The sequence below is a fragment of the Lithobates pipiens genome, unplaced genomic scaffold (genome assembly GCF_037356315.1).
Source record: "Lithobates pipiens isolate NorthernLeopardFrog02 unplaced genomic scaffold, aLitPip1_a1.2 Scaffold_8, whole genome shotgun sequence".
Taxonomy (NCBI): Eukaryota; Metazoa; Chordata; class Amphibia; order Anura; family Ranidae; genus Lithobates; species Lithobates pipiens.
This window is the reverse complement of record NW_027507903.1, coordinates 170,428,118-170,447,246: the sequence shown is the minus strand read 5'-3', so window position 1 is coordinate 170,447,246 and position 19,129 is coordinate 170,428,118. Positions and strand designations below refer to the sequence as shown.

Here is a 19,129-nt window from a genome sequence, read left to right as displayed (position 1 = left end):
TGTTATTACTTTCAGTGTTTGATGAGGGATTTCCACACCAATCACTATCACTCAATTCTGCAAGTGATTCTAATTTATTATCGCTGTTTTCTAGCTGGTCTAAAACTACTTTTGATGTAAAGGGACGGTTTTTGTTGCTATGTACAATGTCCAGTTTCCAGGCAGAAAGAACAGTATTTATAATATAAAACTGCATGCAGGGCACTGGAAAAACCACTAATTACAAAAGGGATGTGACACTATTTGATACAGTAATGTAATCTGTGAGATTACATTACTGTATGTATTGTGTGTGTTTAATTTTTTGAATTTGGTGCTGTTCTCCATCCCCGTGCGTCGCAACGCTTGTGCGGGAACGGAACCTGGCGCTGTGATACATCGAGTGGAGACATAGCTCACACATAGGGTGGGGGGACATCTCAGGATCCTGGGCACAAGATAAGTAACTGTACCTGGATCATGCGATCCCGAGTGTGTCTCAGAGTTACCGCTTTTGGTACTGAATATCCACCCCGAGCCACACTCGGGAATACCGCCAGGGAGGTTAAAAACACAGAACACATACAGTACACTGTAATATTACAGATTACATTACTGTATCAAATTATTTCACTTCCCTTTTGTCCCTAGTGGTTTGTCCAGTGCCCTGCATGCAGTTTTATATTATATATACTGTTCTTCCTGCCTGGAAACTGGACATTGTCCATAGCAAACAAAAAGTGTCCCTTTACATCAAAAGCATTTTTAGACCAGCTAGAAAACAGCGACAATAAGGCTGGGTTCACACTGCTGCGGGGGGAGATCCGGATGTGATTCGCACCGCAAATCACATCCGATCTCCGTAGCGATGCGAGTTCAGCCATACAGATAGTATGGCTGAATTCGCAGCGCTCCCGCAGCAAACTCGCACGGGACCCTTTTTTTGGTCCGCAACAGAATCGGATCGCATGGGGGTTCACACCATGCGATCCGATTCCTGTGCGAGTCGGCAGATCGCACTGCGATATGCGGACGGATCTGGGGGTGTCATTAACATAACATTGACACTCCCAGCCGTCTGCATAGGGCAGTGTGAACTGCCGGCGGGAGTAATGCGATGCGGGAAAACGCCGCGGATTCGCGGCGTTCCCGCATCGCAGCGGTGTGAACCCGGCCTAAATTAGAATCAGTTGCAGAATTTAGTGATAGTGATTTGTGGGGAAATTCGTCATCAAACACTGAAAGTAATGACAGCGACAATTCTGCAACTGAGCAAATTTCAGTGTTTTTGATTTGATTGTATTATTGAATCAAACTTTATCATACCTGGGCTGTCTCTTGTTTGGACTGATTTAAGTGTGTTATTCCTAAGAATTGCAGGCCTACAATATAAAACACCAAATTTCCATGAAAAAACATTGTACCGCTTTGAGCATCGAAAATCTGACATAATCATACCAGCAGGGAGTTTAAAGAGCTCTCAGCCATGGTTCCTTTAGGTACGATGCAGGGTTAATAGACCTTCACAGTATGTGATGTTCCTGAGTGCTTACCCAAAACATGAAGCTTCTCATAGAAGAGAATAGCACTGGAGACTAATGGACCAAGGGATAGGGTAATAATACAATCCCTTCATGGGAAGCCCACTGCAAGGGTAGATTTTGCCCAAGTCTTGAAGTTCATATTTAAGCAATACCCTTTTCTCTGTTCTTTGACAGTAAGAAGTGATTTACACCTACACACGTACAATGTTTGCAGGTGTAAACACAATGTGCTATGATAAAAATGAAACGTGATCTATTATTCTTGCTTTGCATTGGGCAATACAGCCCAATGTTGCTGGTTTGAATAGGTCCTGTAACAATTTTTACAGGTGATACCTATAGTAAATGCATTATTTCACAGGCTGCTATGAATAGTCCTAAGGGGAAAAAGTAAGCCAGGAAAGTGAATTGAATATTTACATTTAAATAGAAAACCCCAGTTCTTAATCATATTGCACTTTTTATTACTTCTTGTTTGAAAATACATTATACAATAACTTCATATAATGCTTTGTTCTGTATCCTAAAAATCATCCTATGTAAAACACATGTCCAGTGCAGCCCAGATCTTTGTTCACAACCATTAACAAAATAACACAAATGTTTAAATTTTTTGGATATATATTTTATTTGACAGTGTTTTAGAATATCATACAGTAAACAAGATTTATGTAAAAGTTAATTTAACCATAGTGGTGCATTTCATAAAAATAGTTGCTCACTTACAGCCTTTCTGTGACTATTAATACATGGAATTATATTTATAGAGATACAGCTGTACAAGGTAAATTCACAGCGAACACTACACAGAATTATTATCTGGAATGGGGTTTAGATGACGTGCTGTCTTTCAAAGTTATCAGTTCTAGCTGCATAAAACAGTTACTGCATGGGCCATTGCAATACACTCTGCAAATAGAGTTTATGCAAGTATAGTGTTTTAAAATTCATTACTCTGTTTTTCTTTTGTTATTGGTGGAAAACTAGAATTAAAGGTACTGGGACATGCACTTCACTACAGAAGCATTTTCCAAAACTGGATTCGGCAAGTTAATGATGTTGACCTATTTTGAGACTAACTGGCAAGAAATGGTATGAACATTGGTAAAATGCTCTGTATTTGTGCTTTATTATTGTGGATGGTGACTTCTTTTTAAAGCTGAAGACTCAGTTTTAACTAGCTTTCATAAGCTTTTGTTCTTGCCCCAAGCCTTACACAGGTAGAACATAAAACACCATGTACCATTTATTGGAACAGAACTAGATGATACCCAAGATCAGCAACAGACGTTCTATAAAAATTGCACATTGAATGAAAAGCATAGTTAGTAATATGAAATGAAATGCACCCTTATCCTGCCTCAGACATCCAGGTAATATATAATTTCTTCATCTCTTAGATATCTAGGTATAATACTTTCATGAAAATATGCTTCTCAATAAACTGTTCTTGGTTGCATTAGAAATATAGCAATCCCTTTGAAAGTGCAGTTGCGATTTCACAAATCTCCTCCATATATTGATAATGGAATCCAGATAATTGTATGGTGGAGTATAAGGCAAAAAAGGAAAACTATTTTTTATGTCTTCTATTTGTAAATGATGACCTGAATTTCTAGTTTTTTTTTTTTTTAGAATCCTAGAGCACAGGGGTTTGCACTCATAGGTAGGAGTTTTGTAAAAAGATGACAAGGGACCCCTCATTTTGACATATTAAAAGTGGCTCTGTGTGAATGATTTGGATAACTCAAGGTGCTACTATTTCCCACAATGCAGCATCATAAAAGATCATCCGAAAGTTTGCATGCTTTAGCTAAATTCAACCTTCTACTATATTTCCTGGCAGGTAGGTTTTCAATTTAACACATTTTGCATATGGTGGGAGATTTAGTGAGGAACATTATGTTTTATTCTTATGAAATCTTGTTCAAAACTGATGTGTTGTGTTTTTTAAAATTCTCATCTGTTATCCCAGAATTCTTAGTTATATCTGAGAACCTTTATGCACTGTACAATAAGTGTACACTTGAACGTGTGCAGATGTACAGATTTCAATCCAGTTTCACTTTGTTTGAAATGTACAGATATATGACGTATTCACATAAAATGGTAATAAAAACTGAGCCACATCAGTCAGCACACTAACCTTCCAAGTTAATGGGCAGCACACACCTACCTACATATGCTATGAGAATCAGGCGGGTTAATGGAGAGAGGTTCCTACTGAACACATTATGGTTTGCAGACTCAAAGCTTCAGAGAAATACCTTAACCCCTGTCTAGATATGTTGATAGCAGTATATTTACAATACCATCGTCGAATTACAAGGCATAATTCATTTACTCCTTCATCTTACTCAGTGCAGTTTGATTTAAGGCGATGTTCCAGTTTGTGATTGCTCTATGTTTGTCCTTTTTGATTTGCTACAGACAAGACTGGAGTGGTTCCCGATCCTTCATACAGTGAAAAAAATACATACTAAAGCTACACTGCACTGTTTGCCTCTGGTGCACTCCCTGTTGTTTTGGTTCTTCCATAGCTGCTGGACCCCAGAGATAAGGACCTGTGAGATCCGGCCACTGGTGTACAGCTTTGCATCAACTGTAGTTACTTCTTTATACTGTTTAGACATTGTGCACAACCTTACAGAAATACAAAATATATGCGTCTGGTCCCAGATGGGTTTGTGTAGGTAAATGCATGTGAAAATTAAAATAAATAAAAGAAAATTAAATTATCTGAGACAGAAGCTAAGGAAAATACATTTTCCAAGTCTACGTGAAACAAGTAAAGGGAACTGTCAGAGATTCAGTTATCTGCTCATGGCTGAAGAGCCAGATTTCAGGCTGCTAGGTAGCTTATCAGAGCCAGGAATTTTCCATGGTCCTGGTGAGACAGTTGCTTTCCGAGGTGCAGTGTTGGTGCTGCGGGTGTTACTTGGATGGGGAGGCCCTTCCTTTTGAGTCTCACTGCATTTAGCTTCAGCATCTCTCTCATCTTGGTCCATGGCACTTGCTCGACAGCTGGACATATTGCTACTGTACATCTTTGATACCCCACCTGAATCTGATCTGCTCTGCTCAAGAGCTGTCACTGATTTCTTCTCACTGGTTGCATCCTTATATATGTCTTTTGTACAGAAGATTCCTTCACGGTTTGCTTCAGTGGACCTAGAGGTCCGTCCACCACTGTCACTGACTGCAGTATACCTGCACTCTCCCACTTCACCAACATTTTTTACATTTCCTTTCCCTGCAGAAATGGTCTTGCTACTCTCTGATTTTTTCTGTTTTCCATCTTGAAATTCCTTTTTGAAGTTCTCCTCACGTCTTGACCTATCTACTTTCTTCGGGCTTGCTGATCTCTCTCTCGACTCTCCCAGCCGTTTCTTTTTATGACCATTTGCAGTAAGCTCCTTTGGTTTTCCCATATCTTGTTCCCTGTAGATATCCCATGCTGGCTCTGGGTGTATCTGGTGAGTAGGGTCAGAGGGCAAGGCTAAATGTGATGAAGATAATGGTGCAATCATGTCTTCAAGAGAAACTCCTACTTCCGGCTCTGGGGAGGTGGCAGAGGGTGAACTCCAGGAGTTTGGTTCGTCTGTTATGAGTAAATAGAAATATATAAGAATTGGTTTCACGTATTATTTAATTAACTGTCATTTTAAGTCTTTAACTTTTCTTAGGTACACCAGAATAATGTGTCTATCTACTAAGAACTGATGAGGTACTACATTCTTCTATGGCACAGAAAAGACAAAAGCATATCGCAAGAGTGGAATTTCTCAATTGATCTATTCTATCTAAACTGAGCATAAGTATATTTACATAGTATAACATGAAGGCTGAAACACTTGCTATTAACAAAATCTGTAGACATTGCTGTATTTATGTCTACATATTTGTGAGCAAGTCGAAGGCTGCTTAAAATATTTTACTTTGTGCCTATCACATGATTCCTACATTCAATAGTTCAGTTAGTAGGTGCAATCTATGGCAGACAGTATGACAGGTGCACACTGATTTTTTTTACAGTGTGCACATTTGAAATTCAATTCTCATGCTGGTGTCTGGTATATGCATAAGCGAAGTGGCCTGGTAGCTCCTAACTCTTCCTGTCATTCATGGTGCTGATTTTAGGGTGGACCATAAGATGACACAATGAAAATTTGATCAAATTTGATCAAAACAAAATTATAAAACAGAACAAGGTTATTATTATTATTTTTTTTTTTTCAGTTTCCTTTAACATAACTTGTAAACAAGAAACAAAATATTTGAAAGTGTAAAACCCTGTCAAATTAATCTTACTTGTTCCCTGTGCAAAAACAAAAACAAAAAAAACCCTGCTAATCAAACCAAAAATCCAGAAAGCCAGAAACTCTGTGTGTTTTCTCAAGCAGTTTTATCAGCCTTGCCCAAGTTATCTCTGCAAACTATACCACTCCCCCCATATTATGCATTCTAACACACTTCTCCTGGTGCGACAATGCTGCACCTCCAAAGATACAGCACAGTGAGTGAGCGTGGCCACCCTAGCACAGGAAGTGTGTTATTGGCAGGATCACCAGGTGAAAATAACGACAAAAAAAAAAGAAAATGAATACAGCCACCACATCTAAGGACTGGTAAGCTGTAATATATTAAATTTTTGTTCATTAGAATCAATTTAAGTATTATGCTTTCACAAAGTCAGCAATGTCCAGGCTAATTTTGAAATAGCATTTATCCTGGATGTAGCCATTTTTAAAAATGTTTTTCAATCTTCAGGCATAGTGCAGCATTGACAAGCTAGCTATATGCCATGTAGATTTGTCTTGAATGTAATTATGTAGCACAAAAACAAAGGTTCCCATGCTGTTCTCCTTGACAGTGGCAGCATTGATTTATCTAAATTGTTTTAATCCACTGCAGTGGTATGGCTAGGGGATGGCTTTTGGGGCTATACCCCCGAATCTGGGATCCATAGCCCCGAGTCTCTTCAAGGGTCCCTAAGGGGAGGGAAGGCTCTCTTGGGACCCTGATTTTAAGGGGGAGGCTCTCTGGGGACCCTGATTTAAGGACGGCTCTCTGGGGACCCTAATGTAAGGGAGGCTCTCTGGGAACCCTGATGTAAGCAGGGGGCTCTCTGGGGACCCTGATGTAAATGGGGGGCTCTCTGGGGACCCTGATGCAAGGGGGAGGTTCTTTGGGGACCTTGATGTAGGGAGGAGGCTCTCTGGGGACCCTGATGTAAGGGTGGGCTCTTTGGGGACCCTGATGTAAGGGGGTGCTCTCGGGGGACCCTGATGTAATTGGGAGGCTCTCTGGGGATATACACACACACACATGTATATTACTGTATATAAATGTGTATGCCCACCCAAGCGTATTACTTTTTTTACTACGCTGCTATGGGCTCTAGCCCCAGATCTTTTGTAGACCTAGCAACGCCCCTGATCCACTGTATAACCATGTATTTTTATTTCACATGAACAGATTCATTTATGTACTTTTATTACATTTGTTGTTTGTGTGTTTTGTTCCTACTGTTTTCTGTGCTACTTGTAGCCTAGTACAAATACTATATATACAAATAACATACCACACAAACAGCAAAGAACAATAGAGGTAATGTAATCATCTCCAAGCACAACATACACTATATTACCAAAAGTATTGGGACACTTGCTTTTACACCCACATGAACTTTAATGGCATCCTAGTCTTAGTCCGTAGGGTTCAATATTGTGTTGGCCCACCCTTTGCAGCTATAACAGCTTTGACTCTTTTGAGAAAGCTGTCCACAAGGTTTAGGAGTATGTCTATGGGAATGTTTGGCCATTTTTTCAGAAGCACATTTATCAGGCATTGATGTTGGATGAGAAGGCCTGGCTCTCAGTCTTCACTCTAATTCATCCCAAAGGTGCTCTATCGAGTTGAGGTCAGGACTCTTGCAGGCCAGTCAAGTTTCTACCCCCCAAACTCGCTCATCCATGTCTTTATGGACCTCGCTTTGTGCACTGGTGCGCAGTAATGTTGGAACAGGAAGGGGCTATCTCCAAACTGTTCCCACAAATTTGGCGGCATGAAATTGTCCATCAGCTGTGCTGATGCCTTAAAATTTCCCTTCACTGGAACTAAGGGGCCAAGCCCAACCCCTGAAAAACGACCCCACACCATAATCCCCCTCCACCAAATGATGTGGGCCAGTGAACAAAGCAAGGTCCATAGATGAGGGAGTTTGGGGTGGAGGAACTTGACTGCCTGCAAGAGTCCTGACCTCAATCCGGTAGAGCACATTTTGGATGAATTAGCCCGGTTGGCCATTCCGACGGAAAATGTCTGATCAGACCGTGTTTTCGGATAATCCGACCGTGTGTGGGCTACATCTGATTTTTTCCATCGGAATGTCCGACCAACAAAGATTGAGAGCTGGATATAAAATTTTCCATCAAAAAAATCTGATCAGACTTTTTCCGATCGTTTGTAGAGAATTTGCGATCGGACAAAGTGCCACGCATGCTCAGATCAAATTACAAGACCAAAGCTATTGGCTACTAGCCTGAACGTAGACCAGTCGTAACGAACGAACGTCATCAAGTTCTGAATGATTGGATTTCTGACAACTTTGTCCGACCGTGTGTATGCAACACCAGTTTCGGACAAAATCCGTCTGAAAAAATCCGACGGATTTTGTGGTCGGAATATCCGACCGTGTGTACAAGGGCTTAGAGTGGAGACTGCTAGCCAGGCCTTCACGTCAACATCAGTGCCTGACCTCACAAATGCGCTTCTGGAAGCATGGTCAAACATTCCCACAGACACACTCCTAAACCTTGTGGACAGCCTTCCCAGAAGAGTTGACGCTGTTATAGCTGCAAAGGGCTGGGCCAACACAATATTGAACCCTATGGATGAAGACTGGGATGCCATCAAAGTTCATATTCATATCCCAACACTTTTGGTAATAAATGGAACTTTTCATCTTCCATGTTCGTTCCTTCTGGAAGTAGACAAAAATATCAAGCACAAGTGTGTGAAATGTTCCAATCATATCTTTTAACTGCAATACACTCAAATCCTTATGGAAGAACTCTACTTACTACTCTATTTGCTACAAATATTTGTATATAACATTTCCCGATTACATCAGAAGCTGTTTTTTCTTTTTAACCTATTTAGTACATTCTCATTCCATCTTTAAATGCCAGTAACATGTCTGCAAAACTGAATTTTAATTCCCATGTATAGGTCGTTTTCATTAAAGATCTGCAATGAATACAATAGTTACAGTTTCCAAAAATGGTCTCCCATTTCAAGAAATGTGGCAAAAGCCATTATCTAGTTATATTTATCCCCATCGATATATACACCCCTATGAAATCATTCTCTGCAGCTATTACCTTTTGTACCACCACCCCCTCCATTTAGAATGTAAGCTCTACGAGCAGGGTCCTCCTGTACCTTTTGTATTGAACTGTACTGTAATTGCGTTGTTCCCCCCCCCCCCCCATACATTGTAAAGCGCTGCGTAAACTGTTGGCGCTATATAAATCGTGTATAATAATAATAATAATAATATTTAGGGGTTTTAGCAACTAATGTCTTGCTTTTTACAATGGATCTAAATTGACTGCTTGTATGAATCAATAGGACCCTGTGTCAGCTCGTTCCTACCATTAAAAAAAACAGTGTTGTTCCTGAACTTATGTCACTTAAATCCTAGGTCATCAGAGACTGCAGACAGTCATTTGCTTCAGCCAGACAGATGCTGTCTTGCTTGTTGTTTTCAGTAAGAATGGGAAATCAGCATGGAAGCACAGGAAATTTGGTCACTCCTATGTACAATATAAAATAAAAATCTATACAGAGATGGTATCGTAAAACAATACCTCATAACTTTCACATATATACCCAAAGAAAACACTATGTTCCACTTAAATTATACCAGAGATCTTCTTTAATACATTAAACATTCTACTTTAATGATTATATAAATCAGTGGTTGTCCACTTATGTGCCAAAGGGGACCTCAAATGTTGCCCCTGACATCACCAAAGGGCTCCACATAATGTTCAATAAATGTAATGTAGAGGTGTAATTGCCACTAGTAACAAACATCCACCATATCACCCCGCTGCCAGACTCCCATATATCACTTGCAGAGACAATGAAATGTAATTTGCTGTTTTTTGTTTTTGTTTATTTAGGGGTATAACTTGGTTGGGGAAAGGGGTATATGGGATGCCCATAGGATAGATCACTTTGCCATCATATTTATAGATTTTATAGGTTAGCACATAATTTGAGCCTGAAGGAATGATGCGCATGTGTAACAGCTACAGTCTTTTTCCTGCATCACCATGCAGACCATTGCTACTCCTCTGCATAACTCCTACAGACTATTGCTTCCAGATCTTCCTCATCAAGGACCATGTAAAGATGAGAACCTCTCCCTTGACCATGTTATGGTGATGTTCCCAGAACCCCTCTCCTCCAGCACAAACTTGTACTGTGGCATATTGATTAAACTTGTACTGTAGCATATTCATTTCCTGTCACATCTTCTTTAAGCAAAAGAACCCACTCTGAATAGTTTCGCATGCTGACTTTGGTAGCTTGCTGCTACTAGGCCAGAGGCCTGCAGTACCTCTCCCCGGAGGCCTAGTAGTTTAAAAGTATGTTCTGAACAGTGGTCTACTGTTCTCAGCTAGCCCAGCTTGCAAATCCTGTGCCCTCAGGCCACATCAATTTGACACTACTCCCCACAGTCTATCCTCTGATCCAGGACTCAATGACCATGTAATGATAAGGACTTCGCCAATGAACATGTAAAGTCGAAGTTCCCTCACAGACTTCCTGGCATGTCTCCATATCCAGCCCTCCACTGTGGTACACTCACAGACTATTCTCTGCCCTGAGTCCATGATGGAGAACTTGACTGGACCATACGTTCTGACAACTTCACCTGCCCCTCTGCTCCAGGAATTCCGCATCAATGACCGTGCAATGATGCAGACTTCACCAATGACCGTGGAGAGATGAGGTTCCCTCATAGCTCTCCCCAGGCCTCCTCCTGCAATCGGCACACCCCCCCGATGGGGATGCCCTAATGCTGCTGTCTAGTACTCTATTCTCCACTTCTCTCAGCCGACAATTCACCCGAGTGTCATGTTACCTAAGCTCATATAGGAAGCCCGCCCCCTGCCAATACTAGTTAGGGATTGGTCAGGGTTCCCACATGAGCTCCCTGCCACTCCAGTTCCAGGCCCTGTCCCTCTTCCAGAACATTCTCCCTGGAAGCAGGGGAGGCACCTCAGAACTAGAGCACAGGTGGTCACACCCACTGCTACTCTAACCACTCCCTGCCCCCAGATCAAAACAGACAGGCCTAGATTAGAGCATATGCCTGCCTAAATGTACCTGTGCTGAGAGTTTCCCTAGCAAACAAATCCTATTCTAGCACCTACATATTGCATAGGGGACTACAGTAATGCTAGAGATGACTGTCAGAATCTGCAGACCTAATAGAGGAAATGAGGGTCAGAGATTGTGGACATTTTTGTCTGGGGATATGCTACAGAAGACAATACAAAACTGGGAACATGTTGCATGAGGCTAGTAGAGATCAATACTATTACTCTGATCAATATTCCTACTATAGACTGCTGAGGTCTGAGGTCTGAGGGCTGCACATCATATACTAAAGTTCTGCAGGTTGGCCACCAGGGATGTAAACACTATCAATGAACTTATCTTATTGTTTCCTTTTGTTCTGTTAAACAAACCATTGAAAACATTTTGTTATAGCTGTTTCCTAAAATACTTTTTAATATTAATTAAATTAATATTCAATTTTTGTTCTTGGGTTACAATACACTTTAAGATTGCACAGACATGAAGACCATGGATCTTATGTCATATTCAGCCATATGTCTCTCCCCCCCCCCCCCCCCCCCCCATCTGCATCAAATCATCAATATAGTATTACTGCCAAGAAAACTATTTTTACTTTTGGTGTAGTATAATTTATACAAAGCCAAAAGAAAAGGAAAATACATTTGGCCATCACATCTGAGAACTGGTAAATTGTATTATAGTACATTTATGTTCTTAGGTTTCAATATACTTTAGCGAGTTAAGATATTCACATCAGCTGACTTTTCATTTTATCAGAAAAATCATATCAGATATAATTCATGTTCAAGTATCTCCATATATCCATTAAAAGTAACACAGTAACAACACCTGAAAATTTGTAATATTAAGATTTTATGATAAAGTTATTAAGTATAACAATTTTATTTATTGTGTTATATACCACTACAGTAAGAGCCGGTTCACACAGGGGCGACTCAGATCCGACTTCAGGTCGCCCCTAGTCACCTCAGGTCGGACAACATTAAAAACCAATGTAAGTGAATGAGAGCCGTCTTAATGCACGCTACTGAAGTCGCTCTGACTTCAGAAGAGGTTCCTGTACTACTTCAATCCGACTTGTAGGCGACTGGTACCCATTTATTTCAATGGAGGTCGCCTCAAAGTCGGATCTCTGTCTATACGGAGGCGACTCTGACAGAATTATTAGCTCTGAAGGGGGAACTCCACGCCAAATTAATGAAAAAAATTTGGCGTGGGTTCCCCCTCCGAGAGCATACCAGGCCCTTAGTTCTGGTATGGATTCTAAGGGGAACCCCCTACGCCGGAAAAATGGCGTGGGGGTCCCCCAGATCCATACAAGACCCTTATCCGAGCACGCTACCCGGCCGGCCAGGAAAGGGGGTGGGTACGAGCGAGCGCCACCCTCCTCCTGAGCCATACCAGGCCACGTGCCCTCAACATGGGGGGGTGCCTTGGGGAAGGGGGGCGTGCGGGTCCCCCACCCCAAAGCCCCTTGTCCCCATGTTGATGAGGACAAGGGCCTCTTTCCGACAACCCTGGCTGTTGACTGTGACATCGTAAGGGGGCGGGGTCACCATGTGATATCAACCGGTGAACCCGCCCCTTGTCCCTATATAAGTCGCCGCGCACCGCGTTCCTGGCATTGAGGCCGGAGAGAGCGTCGAGTCAACATCTCCAGAAGAAGAAGAAGAAGAAGAAGAACAGAAGGCGGCGGCGGCGACAGAAGACTGGGCCACCGCTAGTAAAAGAGCTGGAAGAAGAAGCGGTGGCCCGGCAAGAAGAACCGAAGAGGGGGACAAGACCCCCGAAGTCGGAAGAAGAGGGCGGCGGCGAAGAAGAAAGCCTGGCTCCTCCGCTAGTAAAAGAGCTAGCAGAAGATAGTGGAGGAGTCCGGCGAGAAGACCCCTGAAGACGGAAGACCCCCGGAGCTGTGCAATAAACTATTTTAACCCTGTGTTGTGTTTTTTTTTACTTTTTTTCACAGGTGAATGGGTAGGGGTACATTGTACCCCATACTCATTCACATAGGGTGGGGGGCCGGTATCCGGGGGCCCCTTTATTAAAGGGGGCTCCCGGATTCCGATAAGCCCCCCGCCCGCAGACCCCGACAACCAACGGCCAGGGTTGTCGGGAAGAGGCCCTTGTCCTTATCAACATGGGGACAAGGTGCTTTGGGGTGGCACCCCCCATGTTGAGGGCACGCGACCTGGTACGGCTAAGGAGGGAGGGTGCTCGCTCTTCCCCACCCCCTTTCCTGGCTGGCCGGGTAGCGTGCTCGGATAAGGGTCTGGTATGGATCTGGGGGGGCCCCCACGCCGTTTTTTCGGCGTAGGGGGTTCCCCTTAGAATCCAGACCAGACCTAGGGGCCTGGTATGCTCTCGGAGGGGGGACCCACGCCAAATTTTTTTCATAAATTTGACGTGGAGTTCCCCCTTCAGAGCTCATTCTCTGATTGGCCATGGCAAAAGTCGCCTGGCCTGGGGCGACTTAAAGTCGTGTTGTAAGTCACCCCAGGTCGTGTCTAAGTCGTGTTCAAGTCGTCTCCAAGTTGCCTCACAAAGTCGTCCTGAAGTCGTGTCGCCCCTGTGTGAACCGGCTCACCAACACCATGTAATATAATTACATTTGTGTCTATTTTTAGCCATTTTCTTTGTATATGCTAAGTATTATATGTAATAGATAATGTAGTACAGAGAAGGTAGAGAGATATTCCACATGGTCCATACAACACAGCTAGTCAGAGTATATAGATTGGTTAAAAAAATACTTTGCACTATAGGTGTCTTCACAGAAAGAGTTATTACTTCCTAGGTAAGTAATTCAAAAGTCATTCCCTCTTTCAACCTCAGGTAGCTGGATTGCAAATAGAGATATATTATCTTTTGTTATATAGGTGAAACATGAACCCACATATGCGCACAAAGCCCTTTGTGGCACTGTAGGCAGACTAAGCGAACAAGTGCACAGGTTTTATGTTTAACGAGCTACATTTTAGGGGTCTCAAATTTAACACCTGACTTCTCTGGAGAATTAGACATAATATCACATAACATGTGATATTATGTCTAATTTTGTTTAACAAAAGGGAAATATATTAGAAACATGCTTTCCATATATTTAGCAAAAAATATATTCAAATGACAACACAAGTCAACCTAAATCAAAACTGCAATATGCACAATTGGTAGACATGGGCGCCGTCAAAAAATTTGTTTTGTTTCGTTCCGTTTCATACGAAAAAAAATCGTATTTTGTAATTCGTGTACAAAATTTAATTTGGATTCATACGTAATACAAATTTTCGTTAAAATAACGAAAGTTCATTATGAAGAATTTATCATTATGAGGGGCTCCCACCATGCTGTGCTGACTTCCTGGGTTTTTAACCTTTAGTTTTGTTAACTTTTCGTAAAAATAAGAAAAGTTTGTTATGAATTTATCATTATGAGGGGTTCCCACCATCCCTGTACTGAGTTCCCAGGTCTGTACACCCACTGTGCCCATTATGAGGGGTTCCCACCATCCCTGTGCTGTGCTGACTTCCTCTGATTGGTGAACAAAACACCAGTCACAATTCTGTTAATTTGGATCCGAAATTCGTTAATGAAATCTTGTATTTCGTATAAAATTCGTAAGCATAGAAATTCCCCATAGGGTTCCCACCATCCCTGTGCTGACTTCCTGGGATTTTAACTTTTAGGTTTGTTAACTTTTTTCGTAATAATTAAGAATTTTCATTATGATGAATTTATCATTATGAGGGGTTCCCACCATCCCTGTGCTGTGCTGACTTCCTATGTTTTTAACCTTTAGTTTCGTTAGTTAACTTTTCGTAATAATTACAAATTTTCGTTATGAATTTGGATCCAAAATTCGTAAACGAATATTTCGTATTTCGTACGGAATTCGTATGCATAAAAATATTTTGGATTCATACGAATTTCCGGAATTTTGTATGAATTTTTGATTCGTATGAAATGAATCACACATGTCTAACAATTGAAACACATATATGGGACCTGCTAAAGTTGATAAAGAATTGGTATTCTGTGCATGTAATCTTGTGACCTATACCATTTTTCATACTGTAAAAAAAGACAGGAGACATGCATAGTTACTAATTAACTAAAACATGTTTCTGATCTAAGTTAGTCATACATGGATCGAAATTTGGGGACTGAATTTTAATCCGTATATAGCCACTGTAGTCTAACAGACTTTAGATAATTGATCAGTGCTGCAGTTTATATGATAATCATGTCAGTTTTTTTTTGTTCAACCTGCTGGTTGAAAAAAAGAAAAGATTAATGTATATGCTGCCTTAGTTTTGTGGCTTCCTAAGCCACTTCACTGTTTCCAACCTCCACACTATATATCAGCATCATTGCCTCTCTATACTGAGATCGATTAGGAACTAGAAATGCTACGCAGTACGGTGACCTTACTATCCAGCAAAAGTGTGTGTCACAAGAATAGCATAAGGGGGCACATTTCTGGTGCCCACTCACATGGGATGTAATTGATTTCTAACTTTTCACTATTGCTAATTTACACTACAGAATATTTTTTAACTATTGGGCACACTATTATGCTCAAATCTCTGAAATTTCCATTCCAACATGCACATGTATAACATTCTTCTTTATCTATGTAAATGCCTGACCCTGACAAGCTCTAACAGAACTCAATATCAAATTAATAGGTAAAACAAACCTTTTAACTACTTCACTGGGTGGTCTTTTAGTGGTTGTATTTCCTTTGCTGTTAATTAAGTTGTACTCCATTTTGACAGCTGGACAGTGTCCGGGACATAAACATGGAGACGTTCTTGCTATGCTTTTCTTCACAGAAGGAGGACACAATCCCTTCATTACTTGTGGTTTGCATTCTCAATTCAAGAAGAAAAGTCACAATGGACACCGATGGTGATGAAGTTGACCATCTCAAGAACTCTCACCTGTCATTATTTGTAACACCTATCACCCAAAAGCCAGTGTGTGGCTTTAAAAGTATCCTTTTGCTAATGCTGAAGTTGGTTTTATCACTTCTGTACAAACAGATCTCAGGTCAAGGGCATGTACACAAACCGCCAGAGTGTTCATTTGTATTTTTATAATAAGAAAACACCCAGTGTATTTTTATTAAAACAAAACTGAACTAAAAGGAAGAAGGAGAGCACTACGTTTTTGTATTAGGCATACTTGGCACAGGACTCAATGGACTGTATAAATGGAAGTAAACAACGGCACTGCATTATTTTAACAACTCCTTCAATGAAAATCAGTGATATTTTTATTTTAACACAAACTACTAGTTAAGTATGCGACCTTAACTTATGCCAAATTTAATTGTAGTATTCAAACTACACATATTCAAACTGCACATATTCAACATACAGCATTTGACAGGTCATTTCTTAACCAATCTGAATTTATCCATAAAATTCCATCTTCCTATATAACAGATGTTATTAATGCGTTTCATGGGTCTCATGTAGAGGAGTGTAAAGTAGGAGCACTCTGGGTGCTAGCAAGGGGCCAAAGTGGGCTAATTTAAAAGCAGTGGTCCAGATATAAACTTAACAAGAAGAAAGGTTCTTTTTTTGCAGGAAATACTGTATATTCCAATTATATTGCAGAGATACACTTATGATTTATTGCATCAGCATAAGGATATCTTGTATTTAAATAAGTCACGGATTATGGTTTTTGCAGTGAATGATCGGCCACAAGTAATGTATAGACTGCTCATGGCCTATTTTAACTCTGAATTATTAGTGGTTAAGTATGCAATATAAGACAAACTGACAGTAAATTGTTTACTCTACAATAATCAGATTCTATTTGCTTGATAAAGCTAATACCTGATCGATTGCTATGTAGGAAAGCACCTTCTGCATGCCTCCTTTTTTTTAACTGATGCCCTGCTATGACAAACTTGTTATGGGAGATGATACCTGTTTAATAATGATGATAATGGCTCTGGTATGCATAGAATACCCCCTTATTTACTTGAATAGAGTACATCCTTTTAGTTAAACTTATGCTCTGTTGCAGGAAGAATTACCTTAAAATGGCAAAAATGTGCTTATAGATAGTATATAAATGTTATATTCTTCACTACTGAATAGACCAAAGGAAATCTGTATAATCCATAGTATTAAAACGTTATAATAAGTAAATGAACTCTAGCATTATTCTTGTGGCATACTGGTGTGAATATATTGAAAGGTCACCCTGTCTCAAGCACTGGGGCCTTACTGTCAATTCAAATATTTCTAGCCTCTGCACTACTTCAGATTTTGCATATTTATTATGCAGTACCAATGTGTTTTTAAAACACATTTAATATGCAGTTATGTCCTTGACTAGTTTTTACCCATAGCGATGCAATAGCCAGGACATTTGGGATCTCAGATTGAGCCTGTCGAATTTACGAAGCTGTTGCTTCATAAAATTGGACAAGTTGTATCCGAGATCCCAATTTGCTTTTGTGAAGCAATTTTACGAATTTATTTTATCTGACTGTTTTTCATGCCAAGCATTTTAGAAATGAAGTTGATAGTTTTAAAAAGTATAGCTTAGCTGAAAAAGTTAAATGGCAGTGTAATTGCAGCCAGAATAATATAGAGGTACCACAGGTCCTCAATTATTTCACATTCGTATTTGAGAGACAGACAAGATGATTAGACTTTGTATTATCTAACGACAGAGAATTGCTGTATGTTTGTTGATGTTTGCATGGGTATACTGTAAATTAGTAATGTGGCCATCAGCCTAATGTTGGGCACATTGCAATGGGCTTGTTTTGGTCGCACATGTCTTTGGCTGCACATATTGTAAAATAAATCCTTTCAGGATATTAATATGGAAGCTAACATTTCTGGCTTGTTTTTAAAGATACAGGCTCCAGGGCTGTCATCATTTTCATGGAGCCCACATGTGCATATCAGTGGCCCAACACTTTACTGACTGCATATTCTTTCTGGGTTAGTGATGCAGTAAAAAGCAAAGTAAGGTTCAAGATTACAACCCTAGAACATCCTGCTTTATGAAGGCAACCTGTAAGAGCAGCATATTAGTCACATACAGCTTCAGACCTATGCCATTATGCAAGTATCCTCTTTGTGGCTGAAACTCAGTAACCATTGTGTATGGATCCATGTACATACAGTACATTATACTACACTGTATGGCCATTTAAAGGTTTATATATTCTATATCTTAAAGTTTGCTTAATGTGCAGTCTAAGGTTGATATAGTAAGAGAGACCTTACTGTGTACAGACAGTAGATCTGGATATCTGACTGATTTGTAAGACATTCTTATCTGTCTTTATCAGGTTGTACCCAAAGATGATTGGCTCTGACTTTACTGAGAACATATATGCTAAAATAAGATTTGGGGAAAAGCCAGGGACCACAGTGTAAATCCACTTGATTTGACAAGCTGCAGTGAACTACTTCTGGTGCTGATGATCACCTGGTATAAATATGATAAACATAATATATTTTATAGAGCATTATTATTCATGTTTCTATAACTGTACATATTTTCGTAGCCCTAATTTTTTTTGAGGAGCACCTTGGCTGCAGGTGGGTAACAGTCCATGCCGCTTCCCAGAACTATTTATTCTGCTACAACATCATCTATTTTGCTTTCCGCTGTAATATTTTCTATGTAGCTGTAACAAAAAGAGACACATGTAACTTACCAACTGAACAAATCTTCTGAAAGCTGAGACCAATATAAAAAGCTTGGAAGCCTGCATGTGGCAAAGAGGACAATCAATAGTAGAAGCCATTGAACGATTGCTGGGTGATATGATGGAGACAAGACTCATAGGCTGATGATCAATAGTCTTTGTCTGAATTACCTCTGAGTCATGAAGCGTTAGAAAGCACTATCTTAATGGAAGAATTCAGAGGGAATGTCAGTGCAGAGTACTGAGAATAAGAGAACTTCTACTCCGTGATAGAGAAATTACTTTGCAATAAAATAGGATGCCAATGCTCAGATGCTTTGGAACCTTCTCGGCTGTATGCAGCTCCAGTTTTTAAATGGCAAACTGTTCACAACTTTATTAAAAATTGAGAACATTCAGATTTTTTAACTAAAAAAATGACCACTGCTCCCAGTTAATTGGGGTTGGTATTCTTTTCTCTGTTTGTACAACAGTACTACCTCAAAATCTACCCTGTGAAGTGTTAAAAGTTGGGCCC

General features: G+C 40.4%; 1 protein-coding gene across 11 annotated transcripts in view; it reads right to left on the bottom strand.

The window, feature by feature from the left end:
- Positions 1 to 2,126: 2,126 nt before the first annotated feature.
- The window catches only part of MAGI2 (membrane associated guanylate kinase, WW and PDZ domain containing 2), a 1,006,736-nt gene continuing 989,733 nt past the window's right edge, over positions 2,127 to 19,129 (bottom strand). For 6 of the 11 annotated variants that reach the window (XM_077474033.1, XM_077474035.1, XM_077474036.1 and 3 more), the window contains one exon: positions 2,127 to 5,124. In XM_077474033.1, coding sequence (XP_077330159.1) covers positions 4,337 to 5,124 — 788 coding nt within the window. In that variant the 3' untranslated portion in view covers positions 2,127 to 4,336. Of the gene's footprint in view, positions 5,125 to 18,621; positions 18,673 to 19,129 lie in introns of all 11 variants that reach the window. The other 5 variants (XM_077474038.1, XM_077474039.1, XR_013271122.1 and 2 more) reach the window with 4 other exon arrangements.